Below are 23,214 nucleotides of genomic sequence, written 5' to 3' on the forward strand. Positions count from 1 at the left end.
CAGAACTCTCTTTTCACAGGGGCCAGCCAGATGCCCCAATGGGAAACCCACAAGCAGGATCTGAGCCCAAGAGCACCCTCTTCCTTCCTGCAGTTTCCAGCAACCCGTGTTCAGAAGCATTGTTGCCTCTGACCATGGAGGCAGAGCATAGCAACTGTGGCTAGGAGCCATTGATAGCCCTCCCCTCCTCTATGAATTTGTCTAATCCTCTATTCAATACATCCGGCTTGGTGGCCACCACTGCCTCTTGCAGGAGCAACTTCCATAGTTTATGCGCGAATAAGTGATTTCTTTTCTCTGTCCTGAATCTTCCGACATTCATCTTCATTGGACATCCATGAGTTGCAGTTTTAGGAAGCAGCTACGTGAGGGTGGGCGGGCAGACGTGCTTCTCTCCCTCCACTTTCTCCAGGCCGGTCATCATTGTATAAGCTTCTGTCATGTCGCCTCTCCAGCACCTTTTCTCTAAACTGAAAAGCCCCATACGCTGTAGTTTTTCTTCACATGCTGCAACCTTCCCCCCACATGGGCATTGTTCCATCCTCTCGATCATCTCGGTTGCCCTTTTCCGAACCTTTTCCAGCTCTGCGAGTTCAGGCATCAACAATGCTGATGTCCATGCTTTGTGTGGCCCAGCGCACTCCCTCCTGCTTCTGACTCTGCCCTGTGCGCTTTCCGTGTCTAGAAGAATTATCACCCCGGTGCTTCCAAGCAGGGAAAGTGAAGAGAAGTGACCCATGTGATTTGGCTAGAATTCATTTCATGCCTTGCGCTGTAGCCTTAAAAAAAAGAAGAAGAATGCCCTACCTGCCTTCGGGAGCCTTCGTCCTTTATCTCAACCTCTAACTTAAAAGTGTCTAGCAAGAAGAGCTGCCTTTTTCTGCCACCAGGAAAAGCGTCCAGCAAAAAAGCTAAACTGTGAAGCTCTAGCAGTGAGCCAATTATGGTAGAAATCCACTGTCCCATCTCCCCCAGCTACTGTTTTCCACCCGAATGACCTTATAAAGCAATTGCTTATGTTGTTGTTGTTAGATTTAGAATTGTAGAATTGTTGGAAGGGACCCCCCCAGGTCACGTAGTCCAACCATGTGCGGTGTTGGAGTCGCAGCCAATGAATCCCCAACGGATGACCATCTAACCTGCTTAAAAACGTCCAAGGAAGGAGAGGCCACCACCTTCTGAGGTCATAGAAGCGTAGAATTGTAGAGTTGGAAGGGGACCCCCAAGGGCCATCTAGTCCCACCCCCTCCAGTGCAAGAATCACAGCTAAATAGAAGTTATATAAAAATACAAATATAGATACAATTATACATAAAATATAAATGCATAAATGTAATTTCAATGCAACGTTCTTTGCTGTCTATCCTTTTTTCCCTTTTTTTGCTGCAAGATTAGATGAGTGTATATATTTATTTTTTCACACATTCATTTTTGGGATACATGTGCAAACAACTGCTACTGCCCTGAGTTTTATTATGTTGTTACCTTCCTTAGTGGGTGGGGCATGCAGACCACTATTCTGAATACTGTCATACCTCTGTTACGTTTGTTTCAGGTTAAATCTTTTCAGGTTGTGTCCCACGGCAACCCGGAAGTACCGGAAAGGGTTACTTCCGGGTTTTGCTGCTCGTGCATGCGCAGACGCTCAAAATGACATCACATGCATGCACAGAAGCGGTGAGTCGTGACCCGTGCACGCGCAGACACGGGTTGCGTTCTGCTCAGGTTGCAAATGGGGCTCCGGAACGGATCCCTTTTTTATTGGGTAGGGTAGGGTGGGGAGGGGAGCTCTGGGGGTGAATCTGGAATTCTGTGCACATTTCTTTTCACCTCACATCAAAAAGGAAATAGTGGAGTTGGAAAGGGTTTAGAAAAGGGCAACCCAAATGATCATTTTGGAGAAAAGCAAATAAGAGGCAACATTATAGAAGTTTATAAGCTTATGGATGGCATGGATAATTTTTTTTCCTTGGCCCCCTCATAACACTAGAACTTCGTGGACATCCCATGAAGCTGAATGTTGGAAGGTTTAGGACAGATAAAAGTCCTTCTTGGCACAGCACAACCTTTGGAAGTTGCTTCCACAGGAGGCAGTGATGGCTATAAAAGAGGAATGGACACATTTATGGGGGAGAGGGCTACTGGTGGCTACTATCCATGATGGCTATGTTCTGCCTCCATCGTGGGAGGCAGCAATGCTTCTGGATACCAATAGCTGGAGACCTAGGTTTTGGGGGTGGGGAGAGTGCTCTTGTGCTTAAATCCTGCTTTTGGATTTCCCATTAAGGTATTTGGTTGGCCTCTGTGGGAGCAGGATGCTGGAGCAGATGGGTCACTGGCTTGATCCAGCAGCTGGACCCTTCTGATGTTCTTATGGAACCTCTAGGTTCTTGGTGTGTTTGGCCATTGTGAGAGCAGCATGCTGGACTAGGTGGGTCAGTGGCCTGATTCAGCAAGCTATTATGTACTTCGTTGCTTTGAGCAAAATAGCAATTGATCTCTCTCTGTCGCTCCCAGCTAGGGAGTCCTGCTTACCACTCAGATCTTTGGTCGAGATCTGCCTTCTGTCTGGGACATCTTTTGGAAGGAGTCCATATCGGTGGAACCACTCCATTTCTCCAGTTCTCTGTGACCCTATTTCTCTGCCTCTCCCTCCTTGGGCATTGAGCAGATGAGCTTGTAATCAGAGAAGGAGCCTTTGTCGACCGCACTGGCATTGTGGTTTTAGTCCTGCCTCCCCGAACCAGGAGGTCTGCGGTCTGTGGATAGTGGCTCCGTCCAGTCTATCAAGAACGAGAGATTCCGTCTGGGTTGCTCCGGTCTGGATTGGTGATTGTGGAGGGGAGAGGGGTGACAGAGAGTTGAGCTGCCCTCTGTTCTGCAATTACAGCCACTTTGGAAAACTGGTGGGTTTACATTCACAAAGGATGTCAGAGTTAACAGTGACTGCGTGCAAGTTAAACTTTGGGCACCATAATACAATGGTCGAGGTTGTTCCACAGAAAGCTATAGGTCAGTTTCTGCTAACATATAGTGGAGTTCTTCTTAGAGTTATAGAATGGTGGGATTGGAAGGTAAGAGTCATCGAGTCCAACCCCCTGCATTAGTGGGAAATCAGCACCAAAAGACCATGGAGAGGAGCATTGCTGGATCAGGCCAAAGGAGGCCCACCTAGTCCAGCATCCTGTTCTCACATTGGCCACCCAGATGGCCCACTGGGAAGCCCATGAGCAGAACTCAGTTCTATTTTCAAAAGAGAGATTGGATGCACGTCTGCCAGAAATCCTTAGCTGTGATTCCAACGATTCAGGGGGTTGGACCAGATTGCCCTTGGGGGCTCCATGCCAATTGTATGCCTCTACTGGCTCTTTCCTCCTCCTGCTCCTTCTCCTCTCTGCACAGTCCCACCCTTAGTTCTGTGTCTGGGATGCATTTGCTGGAGCCTGGAGAGTACAGACAATAATATTGAAAGTTGTCCGAGAGGTTGGTTGCTCCCCTCCCCCTTTTTAAGAAAACCTCTCTCTTGTATTTTTGCTGCATTTGAACAAACTTAGACACCATTGGGATTCATTTTCGGATGGCATATATATTGACCTGCATGTGCAAATTGAGATGGATGTGTGTATGCTGTTGATTGTGAATGCAAGCATGAGTTGGGGTTGTGTTTGTGTGTTTTGCGGGGGTTGCGTTCCAGGTCGTTGCGTGCATCAGTGGTCTCGCATAACCCAGTTCCGCCCCCTTCCAGGATCGAAAGCGATGTATGCGTCAGTGGATGTCACATGTGCAAAAATGGTTGCCGCCTGTAATGGATTTGCAGGGTTTTTGTTTTGTTTTTTAAATCACTTTCCTACACCTTAAGGTATCCCAACAAGATTATGATTTGAACCCAGATTTCCACCCTACCCCAAGTGCCTGACACTCCATCTGCTTCAGTGCCCTAGTTATCTCAGATGTACCTGTCCCTGGAGATATCTGAATTGGCCACATGGACACATGCCTTAATTGCATTCTGTCAGGACTGCTGTGACACACTTTATGTGGGACTGCCTTTGAAAAGTGCTCAGAAACTGACTGGGGCTTGTTAAAGGGAGCAGACAGTTCCCTTGCTGCAACAGTTCCAATGGCTACCAGTGTGCTCCTGGCCACAATTCAAAGGGATAGTTATGACCTATATCTGGAAAGCAGGGTATCTCATGAATCTGCCTGGGCTTTGAGATTTTTGGAGGCGGCTTTTCTCTCAGACCTACCCCTCTCATAGGCATGATTGGTGAGGATGTGGGACGGGGCCTTCTTGGTGGCTACTCCCTCGCAACTTAGGATCTCCCTCCTTAGAGAAGCCAGGCTGGCTCCCTCCTGGCTATCCTTCCGCTAGCAGGCAAAGCCCTTCTGGGTTTATGGGAACTGAGTGCTTTTTAAGGAAAGGGCATTTTAATAGTGCTTTGCCGTTTTTACTAACGTTATTTCAATAAATTGATCTTTTCGATTCTGTTGTGGTTTAATTACTTTTGAACTGTTATATTTTACATGTTTTTCATTTTCTGTGTTTTACCTGTGGGTTTTTCTTTTTTTTAATTTTTTTTTAATGAAACTGGAGGTTTCTAAGCAGATGTTGGTTGGCCACCTGTCAGGGATTTTTAGCTGTGGTTCCTTCATTACAGGGGGTTGGACTAGATGACGCTTGGGTGTACCATTTGAAATCCACCATTCCCTGGAGCGCTAGTGCCACTGCTGCCAGCCAGACCTCCTCTCCCTTTGCACACCACACCTGTGAGCGTCTCTGTGCTCCATGCAGTGCCTCCTTGGGTGCCACCTGCAAGAGATCAGTACCTGAGATCTCTCCTTCCTTTGCACCATCTCCAATTTTTAAATTATTGTTATTTTCACATATTTATGCAAGAAGCAACAATCCGTTTTCAACCACCCCACCTGCCGCAGAAGCACCAAATGCCTATTTAATTACATTTCAGTTGTTAAGATAAGGTATCATTCCACCAGTTCTGTTCTCAGAGGCCCATAACCATGTTTTCCTGCGTTGCAGGTGCATTGATTGATTGCAAACAGGTCTGCATTTTGTTTTGGTTCCTGCATTGCAGGGGGTTGGAGTCGATGACCCTTGGGGTCCCTTCCAACTATACAATTCCGTTGTGCAATACCATGAAATAGTAACCTGTGCAGCAGTCGATCAGATGAGCAATGAGATCCTTATGGGGAAATTGTTGAGACGTTTCTGAGTAGTACAATAGAGGTGCTATTTTGGCATCCAAATGGCTATTTTGTTTTGTGATAAGGCATGTTTCACAAAAAAAGCTTTTTCCTAAAACAAAAAGACTTTGGGGCATTGCCACTTTTAACACCACCATTTGTGGATGAATGAGTCAGTGATGTGCAATTTCTCTAATGCATGGCTGATCATTTCTAGTTATGTACTCTACGTGGAGTTTTTCCTACTGGGCTGAGTTCAAGGTGTTACTATTAATGTATAAAGTCCTTAAGAACTGGGGACCAGTTTACCTGTGAGATCACCATATCCCACATACTTGACCACTTCAATCGGCGGAACTGGCACCGTTACAGCTGTCACATAATGCGCATTCAGCACCTGTGAGAATTCGTTCTTTTAGTATGGTAGAACCTATACACTTTGGAACATTTTTTGTTTAGGCAAGGCAACTTAATTTTGTAGAATGTAGAGGGATGTTTTTTATTCTGTTTTCAGTTTACTGTTGATTTTATGTTTTGAAAGAATTACATGAGTCACTTTTAAGGTTCTTTTCCCTGATGGTGTTATTATGGGTTTGTAAACCCCTTTGAGAGTTTTTTAAAGCAAGCAAGCGGTGTATAAATTCTGAAGTAAACAAACGAACAAATTAGACTTAGCAATAATATGGTGGGTGGGGTGTGTAGCATCACCTTAACCCTTACTTAATCTCCTCTTGCTTTGCAGCTACATCCAATGGGTCTCTGGAGGGTTTGGAGAACCGGGAAGGCGGAGTCTGCCAGACACGCTCCATGAAGATCATAATGAAAGTGGGCCAGGGTGAGTTGCCAAGCCTTTGCATGCGGTTTCTCCTGCGGTTTGGGAACTTGGTCAAGAATCGGTCCTCGGGACTGGCTGGGAGCACCTGATTCTTGCATTGCAGGGGGTTGGACTAGATGACCCTTGGGGATCCCTTCCAACTCTGTGATTCTATAAAACAGGGTGGTTTAACATGCATGCAAGGCCTTTTCTGGTGGACAAGGGAAGAGGGCAGTCTGCAGGCCGCTCTATCCTGCAGCATCCTTGCGGTGTGCCTCCACAGCCAGCTCCGAGGAAGGGAATCATCTGCACTGCTGGGGCTTCTGGGGTAGTAGCTCTGCTGGTTTCTCCTCTCCTTCTGAAGGAAGTTGCTCCTCTCCTTTGACCAAGGAAGTTGCTGGGAAGAAGGGCTCCTTCCGAAAACAGTACATGCTTGTAAACCCACCCACCCTGCTCAAATGTAAGCAGCCAATTAGGAATGCAAATAACAATATTAATAATAATACTGAGGAGTCGGTGGGAGCTTCTGCCTTAATGCCTGTGTCCAAGATGTCGTAAGGAAGACCTCATTTCGTTAATTGTTCTGTTTGTTTTGCACATACCTGCCCTCTGGGGAATCTGAAGAATACCTCACAAGAGTGAGGGAGATTACAGCTAAAGCCACACAGTAAACTAGCAGCAATTGAAGGGCAGTTATGTGTAAAAGGCAAAGCAACAGGGCCCCACCAGCAGCTGAAGGCTTCCCTTCCTCTGGACTTTGGAATCTGGAACAGATTCAGTCTTCCACTCTGAGCAGGCAGGTGAGGAGGACGAGGCAGGCGCTGCCCCCCACTTCCTCCAACCCTGTGCTCTCCTCCTCTTCTTCTTCTTCACCAGCTGCATTTATTTACTGGCTTAAGAGGAGGCTCAGAGTATTTTGACTGAAGACTTCTAAAATGGCTGCAGCCAACCAGCAAAAGAGAAAGGGGAAAGAAACGATTAGCCTTAGCTCTCCTGCTCCCTGATTCACCCGATCTTGCTTCCTCCCTCCCTCCCTCCTTGTGGGTTCTGCCTGAAAATGGCTTCTGCCAACTAAGAAGCAAGGAAGTAAGGAAGTGGGCAAAGGTCTGGCTGTTCAAATATCTGAATCTGCTGTGTGTATACAGCGATATTTGGGCGTTTATGTTTGCGGCTAACAAGCGGGCGGATAGGGGGGCCTGCATGTACTTTTCCACACAGCACATAGTTAAACCAGGGAACTCCATCCCACAGGAGGCGGTGATGCCCACCTCCTTGGCTGGCTCTAACATACAAATCGGTGGGGGAAAGGGCTAGCGATGGCTGCTTGCCATGATGGCTTTCCTCCGCCTCCGCTGTTGGAGGCAGCAATGCTTCTGAATATAAGTTCCTGGAAACCGCAGGAGTGGGAATGCTCTTGTGCTCGGATCCCTCTTGTGGGTTTCACATACTAGGCTTTTGGGCAGCCAGTGTGAGAACAAGATGCCAGACTAGATGGGCTCTTCTTACATTACTTTGCTGCTATGGAAACCACAGGAGGGAAGGGTGCTCATATCTTGCTTTCAGGGTTCCCATAATGGGCCTGGCTGCTGTGAGAAGTGGATTCTGCGTTAGATGCCCCCCCACTCCCACCCCTGGCCTGATCCAGCAGGCTCTTCTTGTGTTCTTTCATTGTTTAGAGTATCAGCCGCAGTTGCAGGAGCCAAAAAAACAGATTCCTGTTTCTCTGACACTCCCTTTGCTCAGGCTCAGGGGACACTGAGGAGGCAGGGAGGCGAGACCGCAGCAGTTTCTGAAATAGCAGAGAAATTGTCTTGCTCCTCAAAAAAGAAAAGAGGGCAGAGGAACCAGATGACCTGCCAAGTGGAAACCGCATGCAATCAGATCTGCCGCTAGACACCAGACTTTTCCCAGTGCTGCCTCCACCACCTCTGTTCCCCACCCCCTTGTCTGGAAACCCTGCCTCCTTCAGAAGAGAGGGTCCCACCAATTGAGACGTCCATGGGCATGAGAGCACTGTGGCTCAGGATATTTGGGCTTGCACCAAAACCTAATTTCATTGCCAGAATTGTGAACTCTCCTTCATTGTTGGTATTTAAGCAGAGACCACCTGTTAGGAATTTTTTAGCTGCAATTCCTGCATTGGAGGGAGTTGGGCTGGATGACCCCTGGGGTCCCTTCCAACCCTATGATTCAACTTCATGGGTACACATTGACTTCCAAGGATCAATCATTGAAACTTTTTTTCTTTTTTAAGAGGTTGAAATGAAAGTTGGTAGTTCAGTGAGATTTTGCTTGATATATCAAGTAGGGAAGGGAATATAGCCACCGGTGTATGAGGCATGGCATGCACACTAAGACCCCAGAATTCAGACCAAATGAATCAGTCCCCGTTGCTTTGTGGGGCTTTGAGACCTTCACAGCCCTCCAAGCTATTGAATATGCAATCATGAGAACTAGAAGTACAGAGGCCATAGAATCATGTGATTTTAGAGTTGCAGGTCAAACTCAAAGTCAGACTCATATCCTTTAGTGTTGTATGGATTCCTTCCACCTCTTAAGTGCATGTCACCTGCTTGACTTCCCTGATCTATATTGCCTGCTTGACTTCCCTGATCTATGACACCCAGCAGCAACCTAACCTTGCATGCTCTAACCTTGCATGCTCCTCTGCTGATAAAATAATCCGGCCTGGTACTCACCTCCCAAAGGGTCAGGTGCATAGCAAGAGAGATTAAGTCCTCTTTCTGGGCCCAGAGTTATCATCCCGATTTTTTCTGTCTTTGTACCTAGATCCGAATGCTGTGATGCCCGAGCAGCTGACGACCAGCCGGCCCAGCAAGGACTCTGACAATACAGTCAAAATTGCCACACAGAGCCCACGCAACCGGCTCCCACCTGTGGAGGACCCTGGAAAGCCAGGTACAGAGCCGGAGCATAGGAATCAGACCATGAACCCCACAATGCAGGGAAATGTTTGAGACTATAAATCCCATGATGCAGGGAGATATTTCAGACTATGCACCCCATGGTGCAGTGCTTCCATGAAACAAAAGTACTCATTCCTGGAAACACCCAGCCCCTTGCAAGTATAAAGTTATGAAAATACAGGTCAGTTTGGGTCTGCCTGCCTCTAGTTTCCAAAGCAGCATTTCTGCGTTAGTCCACAGAGTCATTTTTATGTACGTTGTCCGTTCACAAAATAACTGTTTTTCCTTCTGTAAAAGAACATAGGATGCTACTTTCTGCAGTGTCAGACCCTTGGTCCATCTCACTCTGCCTTGTCTACACTGACTGGCAGCAACTCCTCTCCAGGGTTTCAGGAATTGGTCTCTCTCCCAGCCCTACTTGGAGATGCCAATTGGGGATTGAACCTGGGACCTTCTGCAGGCGGAACAAGTGCTCTGTCCCCACTGAGCTACTTCCCCATAGGAATAGAGATAGCTGCTTTCGCCATGACCCTTCTTCCTCATGAATAAAGGACCGATTTAAATAGGAACATAGGAAACTGCCTTGGTATAGAGTCACAGTCTTGATCCATCTAGCTCAATCTTGTCTACATGGATTGGCAGCAGTTACTCTCATGGTTTCAGGAAAGGGTCTTCTTCATCTTTTAAAAATAACTTTTCAAAACTTAAATTTTATTGGACGTGAAACCATGACACCACTGGGACCCACTTTTACGAACACAAAGCTTCATTATAAATCATTGCCAAGGCACCCAGGAAAGTGACGTATGCCAGGAAGTTCACCTCTTGGTCCCTGTTGCAGTCTGGATCTTCCATCAGTCCCTGGATCTCTGCCTCCCTCAGTTTCATTTCAATGCTACACGCTTTCTGGATCAGCTCCTCTCTATTTAGAGCGTTCTTACTGCCTTCCTTGCCTTAATATTTGTGCAAAGCGGCAACCAGGAAACCAGTAGCTTGGTCAAGAGGGTGTGCCGTGGTGTGAGATCCAAAGCAAGAGGATCTTAAAGGAAAGGAAGATACTAGTTCTCACAAGCATTAAAAAAACGACAATGTAAATGACAATTAAGTTTCCTTTTACTTCATTCACAGCACTATAGAATTTTATATGATCCTTCTCCACCCCCATTTTATTTTTCTTTCATTCGTTTTCTTTTTCTTCTTGAGAAACAAGAATGGGTAATACATAATAGTTTTGGTGACAAACTGTAATATAACGACACACACACAATCATGACAACTAGTAACTTCCTTTCCTTTAAAAGAAAAACAAACAAACAAACAAACAAACAAACAAACATGAGCTCGTCAAAATTGCAAGATCCCAAATCGAATCCAGCACAGCAAATTTGCAGCCCCTTTGACTGTTGCCTACTGCCAACACACAATCCTGTGATCCTTTAGCTATGATTCCTGCATTGCAGGGGGTTTGTCTAGATGACCTGTGGGGTGCCTTCAGACTCTGCAGTTCTACGATTCCATGATTAATTGGAGGTTTTGAAACATAATAGAATGCAGATTAGTGGGGAGGGGATGCCTGTACTGAGTTTATTACAGCCCCTCCAACAATTAGGTAGTAGAGGATTAGTTTTAAAATTGTACTCTACATTGCTTAATGTAAGTGATGGATCAATTCAGTCCTTTAAAGAGATACTGGAACGAGATGTTGGCGCACAAACCCTTCCCAAGTCAAAAAGCCACATATCCTCCCCCATTGTGTTTAACAAAACTTGGTTAAGGGTATCAGAGCTTGCATTTTTTCATGCTACTTTATAATAAAACTATGAATTCAGTTCAAAATAAATCCAGCTTCTTTTAAAGATCGCTAAGGTTGATTTTGTTTGGTTAGTAGATTTAGGTTGATTGCTGTTCTAGAAATCTCTTCCAAGCCCAGAGCCAATTCACCAAAGTTTCTTTCCCCCATCTTTCTCTTTCCTCCCCTCGCACCCCCAGACCACGTCAACCAGGACGGCCAGGACGGCCAGAGCCCGGGAAACGGCTTCTTCAGCTCCAAGGTGGCTGTCTTCGCCGCCATCGGGGCGGGTTGCGTGATCTTCATCCTCATCATCATCTTCCTCGTGGTCCTGCTGATCAAGCTGCGCAAGCGCCACCGGAAGCATACGCAGCAGCGGGCGCAGGCCTTGTCGCTCAGCACCCTGGCCAGCCCCAAGTGCGGCGGCAGCGGCGGCTCGGAGCCCAGCGACATCATCATCCCCTTGCGGACTACAGAGAACAACTACTGCCCTCACTACGAGAAAGTGAGCGGGGACTACGGGCACCCCGTCTACATCGTCCAGGAGATGCCCCCGCAGAGCCCGGCAAACATTTACTACAAGGTTTGAGGGAGCAGCAGCCTTGGAAATGCTTTCTAGAAACTGGGGCTCAGGAGGGCAGGGCAGCCTCTGCCAGGAACCCCTCCTGCCCGAAACGTGCTTGCAACTGCACTGCACGGCAGAGGGCGGGAGGCGGTCCACCCGCTGCCACAGTGAAGCGCAGAGCACCCTTGCCCCTCACGCCCTTCTCCCTCTTCTCCAGTAATTTAGTTTTGTAGTTCGGAGATTTTGTAGTTGAGGAGGAGGAGGAGGAGGAGGAAGAAGGACCTCGCCAGCAGACCCTCCTGCCTCGGGAGTGCCGAGGTCTTCGCCGCCACCCTCCCCCCCCAGCACGTACCGCTGTCCGTGCTTGGGCTTTGTGCCTTTTCCCTCGCTCTTCGGACATGTCCAGGGAACGTTGCCGTCGCCGTCACTTACTCTTTCCCTTTTTGTTTTCGATTCCACTACTCCAAGCTTTTATGATTTCAGGTGTTCTCAGGGCGGGGTGTAAATGTGTGTGTGTTTGTTCACGCCAGGTCAGCTGTCCTTAAACCTGGTCTCCAGGATAAGTTGGGAAAGGGAGCTGTTTGCCGGTGTGGCAAAGATGGAGAACCTGCGAAGCGAAGGGAGGTTTTCTGGTCCTGACTTTCTCCTGCGACATTTAACTTTTTTGTAACTTCCTTTTGAAGTCGCGGAATGTTGGAACTCAGAGTCGCTGCCGCCAGCCTCCCAAGCTTCTTTTAACCATTTGCTACACACATAACTCCCCCAGCCGGGAGCTGCACCAGGGCCCTGGAAACAGGCATCTACCCCTCTCCTCCAATGACCCTCTTTGCCATTTTGAGCTTCTGCTCTTGGACATTCGGAGCATCTCTCTCTCTCTCTCCCCGTCTCTCTCCGGTTTAGGTCTGTCTTCTTTATTTTTAGTTTAGAAAACAGAAAAAAGATTAAAAAAAGATTAAAAAAATTAAAATAGTAGTCAGCGAGAGACAGACAGACAAAGAGGCCCAGGTTCTGTAACGAACAGGAAAGGAACCTTAACAGGAAGGAGCCCTCACCTCCAGGCTGTTAGGCAGCCTTGTATCTTGCTGCCTTGTATCTTGTCCGAGACACGGCCTGCCACCTTCCGCCAGGGCAGGGTCCGTTCAGGGAGATCTGAGCCACTGGCTTGCAAGGCATGTTTTGCTGCCGCAAGGAAAGCAGAATCACAAAGTTCAGCACTTTCGTTTTCCATGGTCGAAAAACCAATACAGTGGTACCTCTGGTTACATACTTAATTCGTTCCGGAGGTCCGTTCTTAATCTGAAACTGTTCTTAACCTGAAGCACCACTTTAGCTAATGAGGCCTCCAGCTGCTGCCGCGCAGCCAGAGCACGATTTCTGTTCTCATCCTGAAGCAAAGTTCTTAACTCAAGGTACTATTTCTGGGTTAGAGGAGTCTGTAACCTGAAGTGTCTGTAACCCGAGGTACCACTGTACAGTGAGGCCTGCACCTGCTCTCTAACCCAGTGACCCTAGGCATTAGGAATCAAGCCCACTGTTTTACCCTTTCTAGTGTCCTCATCCTGCTTCTTAGAGCTCGCCCACACTTTTCCTTGGCCCTTATTTGGAATGCATCTTGTCCCTATTAATTCCTCTGTGTCTATGCGCTTTCCTTGCTGTTCCACAGCTGTGCCTTGCGAAAATCCAATCTCACCCGCTGATCTGAAGCTCAGGTAAGCAAAATCCCTCTTCAGATTTTCCACATATCTGATAAGATCTGATTCACTGGGTAAGACCGGATTTTCACAAGGTACAGCCGCAGAACGGCGAGAAAAGCTGAGGGAATGAATCGGTCCATGATACGATCAAAATACGGTGTCAAGCAAAAATGTGGATGAGCCCTTAATCTCTCTCGGAAGTTGTACAGATAGGGACTGTTAACAACCTTTTTTTTTTCAGAGGCAGGGGGCTCCGGCACTGAAGACCACATTGCTTCCTGGTTCTTGGCACCAATTAAAATGCCACATGACGCAGTCTGCTTTAGGTTTTGAGGGATTTTGTGAGAACAAAGGGATGCATGTGCAGGCCTGTGCAGATAATCATTTTCTGTTCCGCAGAAGCTGCCTTGAGGTGTGCAAAAGCGCTTCTCTCAGGCATCCCAACACTGCTGGCGTGGTGTGTCCAGCAAGCAGCGAGCTCAGAGGAGTTGACGAACTTTGAGGCTGGAGGGGCGATTCAGTCTCAAATGGTTTTGAGTGACAAAAGCCAGTTGTCTGAGGCCAAGAGGGGGCTGGGAGAGAGAGAGAGAAAGCCGTCACCTTATCCGTTCTCACAAGAGGTCTGTATCTAAACCCAGCAACACCTCCCCCCAAAAAAATTCTGTCGGAAAAGACAGACTTTTGGACCACGTCATCCCTCAGACAAACTCCATATGGTGTGGAAGGGAGAGAGCCCATCACTGATGTCACCCACTAGCCCATTTAGCAACAGCACTGAGGTTCTTATTTGCCCAGGGTGTGGTAAGAATTTTCTTCTCCACCACCAGTTCATTACCCAAGTGAGGGAACAGCTTTTAAATAAAACATGGAACCAAGACCAATACAGCAAGCTTCAGCAGATCCAGTTAGGTGCCCGGAGTTTATGAGATACTATTTCAATAGGACAGAGTCCAACTTAACATGGCTGTTCTAGCTGAAGCCCAATGCAGTCAGACTTCTTGACTTTGAGGCGCATCCTCAGTGGAAGGAACCGCAGCCGTGGCTTCCACAACCCCTAGGAGAGTTGGGGGTTGGGGTGGGGAATCTTGCCTGTCCTGTGGCTGGCTGCCTCACGTGTGGAAGAGAGGGAACAAATCTTGATGGTCGGCTGGCACTCCGGGAATCCTGGCCCCTGTTGCTGTGCACTAGAAGCGGGGCTCAGCTCCTCCTCTGATCACACCAGCATTCCCAGCTGGGTGCTCAGATCAGGGCAGAAGCGCCAATCAAAGACCCTGCTCCAACCTTTTCCTTTTGTCGTCTGGTGACAGACACCTCCCCACCAATCTGTCCCCATGTCCCATGTCTCTAGATGGGTTAGCACATTTTCCATGGGTGGGGAGCCCTGCACTCACTAACACACCCAATCTGCCTGATCCACAACTGGGCTGTGACGTTCTAAAGGTTTGAGGGCACCCCCCCCAAATGAGAGCCATTTGCCCTCAATTTGTTGGGTTGAATTTGTCATGCCAGAGGCCTTACTTTGTGTAGGGGAGGAGGAACCCCCCCTTGCCCCCAGGCCCAGGCCTGGTTTGCCCCCACTACTCTGGGGGAGAGAGAGACACACAGTCATCGTTCCTCCATCACACCTATGGGCCCAGCACCCATGCCTCCCTGAGGCTGTAGCTGCCTGCCGTCCCTGCTTGCATCAAAGCCTTATTTCTCCACTTCATAGGTAGATTTTGCTTTCACACTGACTAGGCCAGGTGGTCTCGGAAGGCCTTGAAGGGAGCTGGAGACACCGCAGCAGGGCACCCTCCACCCCAGTTACAGCTGCCAGCATGCTATGCCCTTAAACCCTCTCTGCCTTCCCTTTTGATACAAACTTCTGCTCAAGGCAATAATCTGAGGCTTGATGGACTTGGGAAGAATTGAGCAGGCGCACATATCACACACCCACACCCAAACACAGCCAGCTAATCTCTTGAGGTCTCCCCAGCTGGGCTACTTCAGCTGCACCTTCTTCATGTCCAATGCAGTTTGGCTTCTTCCTGCCTTTCACCCCACCACCACCGCCCCCACCCTCAATGCACTGACTCTCCCCCCATCTCTATGCAGGATCCGGAAGCTGTTGGTGGGTGGGAAACCCCGTAAGGGCTTTAGGTAAACCTTGCACTTTTTCAGGCATGCTCCGTGGAGATCAGCCAAGGAGGCAGGTTTCTCAGGACTCCACAAATAACCAACAGTCTCTTTTATTATTGTTGTTGTTGTTATTGCTATTATTATTTTTTATTTAAAAAAGAATTGAAGCTTTCCCCCCTTCCTTCCTTCCTTCCTTCCTTCCTTCCTTCCTTCCTTCCTTTCTTTTTTTTGAAAATCTCTCCATTCCTCCTAATACAAACGATCCCTTTCTTGGTGCCACAAATGCAGGGTCCTTCGAGGCTGCTCAAAGCAGTGTGTGTATGTTTGGGGGGGGGGGGAAGGAGAACCCTCTGTCTTAGAATGTGGGTGGTAGCAGGGCTGGTACGCTCATGAGGCATAGTGAGGCACTCGCTTCAGGTGGCAGGCTGGGAAGGGACAGCAGATTCGGCCCAGAGGAGCACTCCCACCCATCTCCTCTGCTTCTCTCCCACCTCCACCATCGTCTCTGCTGCTGCCACCCCTGCTTCTCTCCATCCTTTTTCCTCTTCCACTCACTGGGCCTTCTCCAAACCGCCTCCAGCAGCAGTGGAGGAGATGGCATGAGGGACAACCGTTTTCTGTTTTGCCTCAAGCGGCAAAATGCCGTGGGCCATCCATGGGTAGTAGATATATCTGCAGGAAATGCCAGCCCCAGGTCTAGATTGGAAGGGATGATGCTGGTTTCAGCCTAAGGTTTTGTGGTTTGCATTTTGCTTCTTACCTCCCCTGCAGCACAAATAGGTTTCTCGAATCATACTGCCTTGGACAAATACATCTGTCCGTTTTCTTGATTTAACTGGCAGGTCAGGCAGGGTACCAGGGTCTGTTCAGCGACTTTTGGAAATCAATGACTACCAAATCCAGGCTGGCTTTACCATGTCATCACACTGTTTTCCAAGTCAGGGAGAGTTTGTGTCGGACTCAAAACGACATTTTAAAAAGGGGGCCAGGGTTTTTCTTTTGCTATTTTTTTTAAAGGGGGGGTTATAGATACATTTCTTAGATAGCAGATCCTGTGGGGGGAGGCAAACAAGAAACAGGAAGGTATGAAATGGCAGGCTGAACGGAACTGAAATCACTCTCTTTGAATGTGCTACGCTGAGAAACTTGATTTCCTGTAAGAAGACCGTGGAAATTGCATATTCTTCATCTTTGCATATAGAGGGAAACACGTCAAACACACGTACGTGTCCACCACGACATGTGAGGCAGTTCCCCTCCATAAAACTGACTTTGCAGGGAATTTTGCCCCCCTCCTGTCCGTGATCCTTGCCACCGTAATCAGTAAGATCTTTCCTGACATCACTTGTCGCCGTAGGTTTGTGCGCAATCACTTGCAGGAGGTTCCAACGCCAAGGTTAGTTTTGGTCCTCGCCCAAAAGGGAACAAACTCATCCAGTTGTGGGCAGCCAAATAAAAAAGGGGGAATGGGGGAGAGGAGGAGGATCAGATATTTTTGTGTGTGTCTGACTTAATGGGTCCTAAAACAGTTTCTTTGTTGTTGTTCTCCCCACCCCGCCCCTTCAGAAGAACATTTCTTTCTGTATTTTTGAGGTTTTATTTTGTGTAAATATCTAGTCTTTTTTTGGAAAAAAATATAATGTAAAGATGTTTTGTATAAACTCTGGATTATTTTCTGGTTGCTTTTTCTTAGAAAAACAAAACAAAACAAATAAGAACCTAAAAAAAAAAAAATAACACACAAGAACGGGTGTAAAACATTTTGTCATGCTGCAGTCCGGCTTAGCAGGGTTCATCCATCAAACATGGGGTGTCATTGCCTGCGTGCTACCCTCCCAAAAGCCAGGCGGGGAATCCACAGCGGGGAAAAACAGTCCCAATGCAAAAAAAGGGGCATCATCAGATGGTGTTGCAGGGGATTGGACTAGGTGACCCTTGGGGTCCTTTCAAATTCTACAATTCCGTGGGAGAGGAGAGGAGACACGGGGTGGGCACTGACCATTTGGAAATCTCTGGGTTGGCAAACAAAACCTCTGCTTGAAAATGGTTGTTTCAGATTCATTTTGGAGTCCTGCATCTGTCACAGTCCTCTCCCTGCCCCAGCGGAACTGGATGGCCAGTTTGGGTGGGGCTGGAATGGCATTTCATAAATATTTCCAGCCTTCCCTGGAGCTGAAATTCCTTTAGGGTGCTGGTCATTCCCCCCTGAAATTGTTAGGTTCCCTGCTTGCCCTTCAGAAATAAATTGGCTCTGCACAATTTCTAGTGGTCAGGGGGCTGGAATAGATGAACCTTGGAGTCCCTTCCTACAGTTCTCTGATTCCAACATACGGCTTTGTGTCCTGGTTACATTCCCTGCCAGGTCAGACTTGGGAGAGCAGAAGTCACGGCCACAGCCTTATTCCGCTCCTGTGCGAATGAGCACTGTGAAGCTGCAAGGCTCCTGAATTCTGGTAATTGATAGCCAAGGTCTCTTCTTAAGTACAGTGTCTCCTCTTCTCCCTGAATCAGCACTTTTTGCATCCAGCTAGTCCCCCCCCCCCCCCCAAATTCCCTGGCCGCATGTAAGCAAAGCATATCAGCAGCTGTGCCCGCCTGGGACTGCAGAACCCCCTTCATTCACGCCAGCCCTGGGAGGTAGGACTGCTGTGCCGATGAGGCTGAGAGAGGAGTGTGTGTTAACGTGTGCTAAAAGCTTAGCCATCTACACACTTCCAAGCCCAGCATCTTTGACCTTTCAGAGACGTGAACCAGCCCATCTCATAGGGGGGTTGAGTGTCTACTGTGTTAGTACACACAGCCTCTCAAGAGAGAGTGCCATGCCTTGCACCCATCCACATACATCCTTCGTGAGCCACCTCATCCCATGCCACTTTCAGCTGTGATTCCCTCATTGCAGGGGGTTGGGCCAGATTGCCCTCTGGGACCCATCCAACCCTGCAGTTCTGTGATAAATGCTACCTTCCGTTTTCCCCTTCCCTTGGATGTGAGTCTCCTTCAGTCGCCTGGGTGGTCCAGGTGGGTGGCCCACCCCTGCCAACTCTACCACCCTAATTTTGCAACATCCAGCCAGCCCCCCCCCCCGTGGGACGAAGGTTTTGAAAAACAGTTCCCCTTTTTTCTGATTTCCCTCACTATGTTTTCACTGGGGGCGGGCGGGCAGGCGGTAGGGGAACTTGAAGCTTTAGTTTAATACCCCTCCCTCACATAAGGGTTTTCCCCCCTGGGTTTTTATGCTGGGGGTGGGGTGGGGGGCATAGAATGCAGCAACTTAGGCTGCCACTGGTTGATCCCATCCTGGCTTCCAGCATTGTCAGATTTCTGTGCCAGGGGCTCAGGGAATGCTGGGGCCCCTATGGGTGTCATCAAACTTAATGGAACAGTTACATCTTTTTAATTTTTCCTTGACATTCTTGTCACTTTGTAGACATTCATTCAATGCACACAAACACACACACACTGTTCTCACCCAGTTATCATAACATCATTGTCACTGGTAAAATCAGTAATAACGGGATTTTGATTCCCTGGTGCCATGATGGAGCCTGATATATTGTTTAATAAAATATTTTTTCCTATGGAATTTGGTGGTCTTCTGTGTCTTTTGTTGTTGTTGTTCTCCTTTAGAAACTGGGTCAAGGAATAAATATTAAATTTAGCTGTCGTATCTGCATGGCAAGGGTTGGAATAGATGACCTGTTGGAGATTAGACTCACAATTCTATTATTCTTTAGATGGGAATTCTGCTTTGCAAGGGGTTGAACTAAATGAGCCTTTGGTGTGCTTTCCTACTATATGATTCTATGATTAGTCACCCTTTTTTTTTTTTTTTTGGTCAAAGCAACCAAAATCCAAGCACATATATATATGTTAGAATCAGCATTTTTAAGGGAGGGGGTCCCCTTAACATTAAAGCATCCCACGCACACAAAGGCATTATGAAATAGGAATGTTTTTGTCTGGGAGCCACTGCAGAAAGGTCCGTTCTCATGTTGCCTTCCTCTAGGTCTTACAGAAGAGGCACATGAAGAAGGGCATCAGATGATGATCACAGAGTCTGGGTCTCATATGGGGAGATGCAGTTCTTGGTGTATTGCGGTCCTGAGCCATTTAAGGTCAAAATCAGCACTTGGAATTGGTCTTGGAAACTGATTGGCAGCCAGTGCAGTCAGGCCAGAATTGGCATTGTATAGCGAGCAACCTGGCCACCAAATTCTGCACCAGACAAAGTTTTTGAGCTATATTCAGAGGCAGCTCCATGTATAACATGTTGCAGTAGAGGTTACCAGAGCATAGTTAACAACAGTTAGCCTCTTCCTATTCAGATAGGGGCACAGCTTGGCCACCAGCTGAAGCTGAGGGAAGGCACTCTGCACCACTGAGGCCAACCTGAGCTTCAAGCGACAGCAGTGGGTCCAGACGTATCCCCAAACTATGTGCCTGCTCCTTCAGAGGAAGTGTAACCCCATCAAGAGGAGGCAACCTCCCATTCATCCATTCTAGGAAATCACCCCCTAACAGTGCCTCTGTATTATCTGGATTAAGCTTCAGTTTGTTGGCTCTCATCCAGTCCATTACCAAGGCAAGACAGCAGTCCAGCACATCAGGTGCCACCCCTGCACATCTAGAGAGGCCAGAGAAGATGGAGAGATGGCCCTCAAGATATTGAGCTGCATAAGGCTTTAAGGGTCAAAACCAGAACTTTGAACTGGGCCTGGAAAATAATTTGTAGCCTAATTGGCAGTACTCTGCATTAGTGGGGTTTGGGAACAGCAACAATTAACATCTGTAGGGCACTTTTTGAGTTTCTTGTGGTCCTTTGCATTCACTTTAAGATCCCTAAAGGATCATTTGTCTCTCGTATTTTAATTGTGCCTCTCCATGAGTCTTTGAGCAGAAAGACGATAAAGAAAGGTGCAGTGGTGATAGGAAAAGCCTGCTAAAATGATCAAAGGGGCAAAGTAACTCACCATTATAGAAATCTATGGTGTAGCCACATTTAGAAAACTCAGTACAGTTTTGGTTGCCTCAGCATCCAGACAATGTTGCAGAGTTGGGGGGAAAAGGTTCAGAAAAGGGCAACCAAAATGATTCAGAGGGTGAAGCAACTCTGAAGAGGCTGCAGTGTTTGGGATTTTTTTGGGTTAGAAAAAAAAAGTCGAATGGGAGGATCATAAAAAATCCTAAAAATACACGTAGCCTGGAGAAAGGGGACCGGGAAAGCTTTTCTTCCTCTTTCCTAGTGCTGGAATTCATGGACATCCCAGGAACCTGAATGCTGGAAGATTCAGGACAGATAAAGTCATTCACCCAGGGCATCAATAACTATGGAACTTCCTTCTGCAGGAAGGAATGCCACAAACATTGATAACTTCCAAAGATTAGACAAATGTATGGAGAAGAGGACTATTGAGGGCAACTAGCCATGATGCCTTCATAGTTGGAGGCAGCAATGCTTAATCTCAGTTGCTGGAAACTGCAGGAGGGGACAGGGCTTTTGTGCTCAGCTCTTCCTTGTGGGTTTCCCAGAGACATCTGGTTGACCACTGTGAAAACATGACTCCAGACTAGATGCGCCATTGACCCAATTGAGCAGGAAACTTCTTACGTTATGAATTTTTGGATTTGCTGCTCCCTTATGGGTTGAGAAAAATTGATGTGACTACATGTAACACTCCTGCATTTCAGGGGGTTGCACTAGATGAGCCTTCGGATCCCTTCCAGCTCTTTAATTTTATGATTCTAAGAAGTTATATATATATAACCATGTTTTTAGGTGTGCAATTTTACAGACCGTTCTTTGTCTCATAGTGGGATGTTTGTGCAATGTAAACAACCCTCTGCTCCTGCCTCAGCATACGCTGCACCTCCACTCCAGATCCATCTCTGTCTCTGGTGACACCAATCCAGAGAATAGCCCCCGTGCCTCTGCTTGCTCTTGCATGCGAAATTAATATGGCAGTCACCACGCAAGATGTGAAGAAAGGCTGAGTTTTCTGTCACATGCAATCTTGGTGGAAAGGATTTGAGGGAATATAAGATGCCACATTTGTTTCGTGTAAAGCAGGTTCCTGCTGTGTGTCAGAAACGTGGGCCAGATGAGGTAACTGTTAGGTGGGTTTATAGCTGGTTGGCTGACCGAATCCAAAGTAATGGTTTTCCTCATCATCCTGGGGGGGAAAGGGACAAGAAGGGTGCTACAATGTTCTATTCTGGGCCCATTGTTGTTGTTCAACATCTTTATAAATTACTAGGGTGAAGGAATTGAGGGGATGCTCAACCAATTTGCAGATGACACCAAACTGAGAGGGGTAACTACGTAATGCCTCAGAAAACAGATTTGGGACACAAGATGAATTTAACAGATTGGAGAACTGGGCCAAAACTAACAAAACTTCTTAAAAAAAAATACTCTCTTACCAATTTTGCACATAGTTTAGAAAACGATAAAACAAACACAATGCGGGAGAAATGGTGAATCACATTTTGATGGACAGCAGATGCAGTATAGATAATATTAATGTCTAGTGTCTCCTCTACTTCATAAAAGGAAATGAGCTGAAAAGAAAGAAAAATGGGGTTGCAAACATATCAATATAACTAGACAAAAATCATACTTGCCTTTACATATTCCTTAGGTCTGCCAAGGCTGCTTTTGACAGGGACAAATGTCAGGTTCTCCACTTAAGCAGGGAGAACCAGCTGCAGGAATGTGAGATGGAGGACACCTGGCTTGTCAATAGCAGATACAAAAAGGATCCTGGGGTCTTAGTTAGACCACAAGCTTCACATGAGTTAACAGTATGATGCAGCAGCAGTAGCAAAAAAAAGGTCAATGCAGTTCTAGACCACATCAAGAGAAGCATCAAGGGAAGCATTAGTGCCATACTATTCTGCCTTTGTCAGATCCCACCTGGAGTACCATGTCCAGTTGTGGACGCCCCAGTTGATAAGCTGGAGGGTGATTAAAGATGACGAAGGGTCTGAAAACCAAGCCTTATGAGGAACGGCTGTGGGAGTTTGGAGGTAGCATGAGAGCCATCTTCATATACCTGAGTCACATGGAAGAAGCTGCTCCAGATGGGAGGACCCAACCCAATGGGTTCAAATGACAAGAAAGGAAGAACTTTCTGTGAGGAAGAGCTGTTTAACGGTGGAACAGACTCCCTTGGAAAGTGGTGGACTCTCCTTTGTTTGAGGCTTTTAAGCAGAGGTCAGGTGGCCATCTGTCATGATTGCTTTAGCTGTGATTCCTGCATTGCAGAGCATTTTTTCCAGATCACCTTAGGGGTCCCTTCCAAGTCTACAATTCCATGATTCAATAATGTCCACTGTGCAAGGCTCACCAGCCCGGCAAAGTCCTTCCATGAAAGTCCTTTCCTCTGGAAAACTCTAGAATTTTAGAGATGTTTCTTTCCCTCCTTCCTCCAGGAAAACAAAACAAAAAAAAAAAAGCAAAAGGCCCACATAGAATATATATATTTTTGCAAAAATATTTCATCATTTCATTTTTGTGGCTGCTCCCATTTTCACCCCACAATGAGCCCTGGAATGAGTGCAGAGATGCAAAATGGTGGCCAGGGAGAAAGACACATTAGAAGGGGAAAGGGGTTATTTGCAGCTGCTAGGCATGATGGCCGGGACGCGGGTGGCACTGTGGGTTAAACCACAGAGCCTACGACTTGCCGATCAGAAGGTTGGCGGTTCGAATCCCCGTGACGGGGTGAGCTCCCGTTGCTTGGTCCCTTCTCCTGCCAACCTAGCAGTTCAAAAGTACGTCAAAGTGCAAGCAGATAAATAGGTACCCCTCTGGCGGGAAGGTAAATAGTGTTTCTGTGCGCTGCTCTGGTTCGCCAGAAGCAGCTCTGTCATGCTGGCCACATTACCCGGAAGCTGTACGCCGGCTCCCTCGGCCAATAAAGATAGATGAGTGCCGCAACCCCAGAGTTGTCACGACTGGACCTAATGGTCCTTTACCTTTACCTTTACCTTTAGGAGATGATGGCCATTTTCTGACTTCACTGTGTTGAAGGCAGCAATGTTCTGAATCCCAGTTGCTGGAAACACAAGAGGGAAGAGGGCTCTTATGCTTGAATCCCGCCTGC

At 47.4% G+C, this 23,214-nt stretch overlaps 1 protein-coding gene, 1 long non-coding RNA gene and 1 pseudogene across 3 annotated transcripts in view; 2 read left to right on the plus strand and 1 right to left on the minus strand.

The window, feature by feature from the left end:
* Positions 1-16,770, plus strand: part of EFNB1 (ephrin B1) — a 73,712-nt gene extending 56,942 nt beyond the window's left edge. Inside the window, exons 3-5 of the mRNA XM_083423952.1 lie at positions 5,945-6,037; positions 8,807-8,935; positions 10,933-16,770. Of these exons, the coding sequence (XP_083280078.1) occupies positions 5,945-6,037; positions 8,807-8,935; positions 10,933-11,321 (611 nt within the window). The 3' untranslated portion in view covers positions 11,322-16,770. The remainder of the gene's footprint in view (positions 1-5,944; positions 6,038-8,806; positions 8,936-10,932) is intronic.
* Positions 1-23,214, plus strand: part of LOC310669788 — a 546,967-nt gene that overhangs the window by 86,137 nt on the left and 437,616 nt on the right. The window lies entirely within an intron of this gene.
* On the minus strand, positions 9,486-10,461 carry LOC310669910 (protein S100-A6-like; annotated as a pseudogene). The gene is made up of 2 exons: positions 10,454-10,461; positions 9,486-9,982 (listed from the first exon to the last, which is right to left on the minus strand). The product of its transcript is annotated as a protein S100-A6-like (transcript).

The sequence above is a fragment of the Podarcis tiliguerta genome, assembly GCF_965153285.1.
Source record: "Podarcis tiliguerta genome assembly, chromosome: Z".
NCBI lineage: Eukaryota > Metazoa > Chordata > Lepidosauria > Squamata > Lacertidae > Podarcis > Podarcis tiliguerta.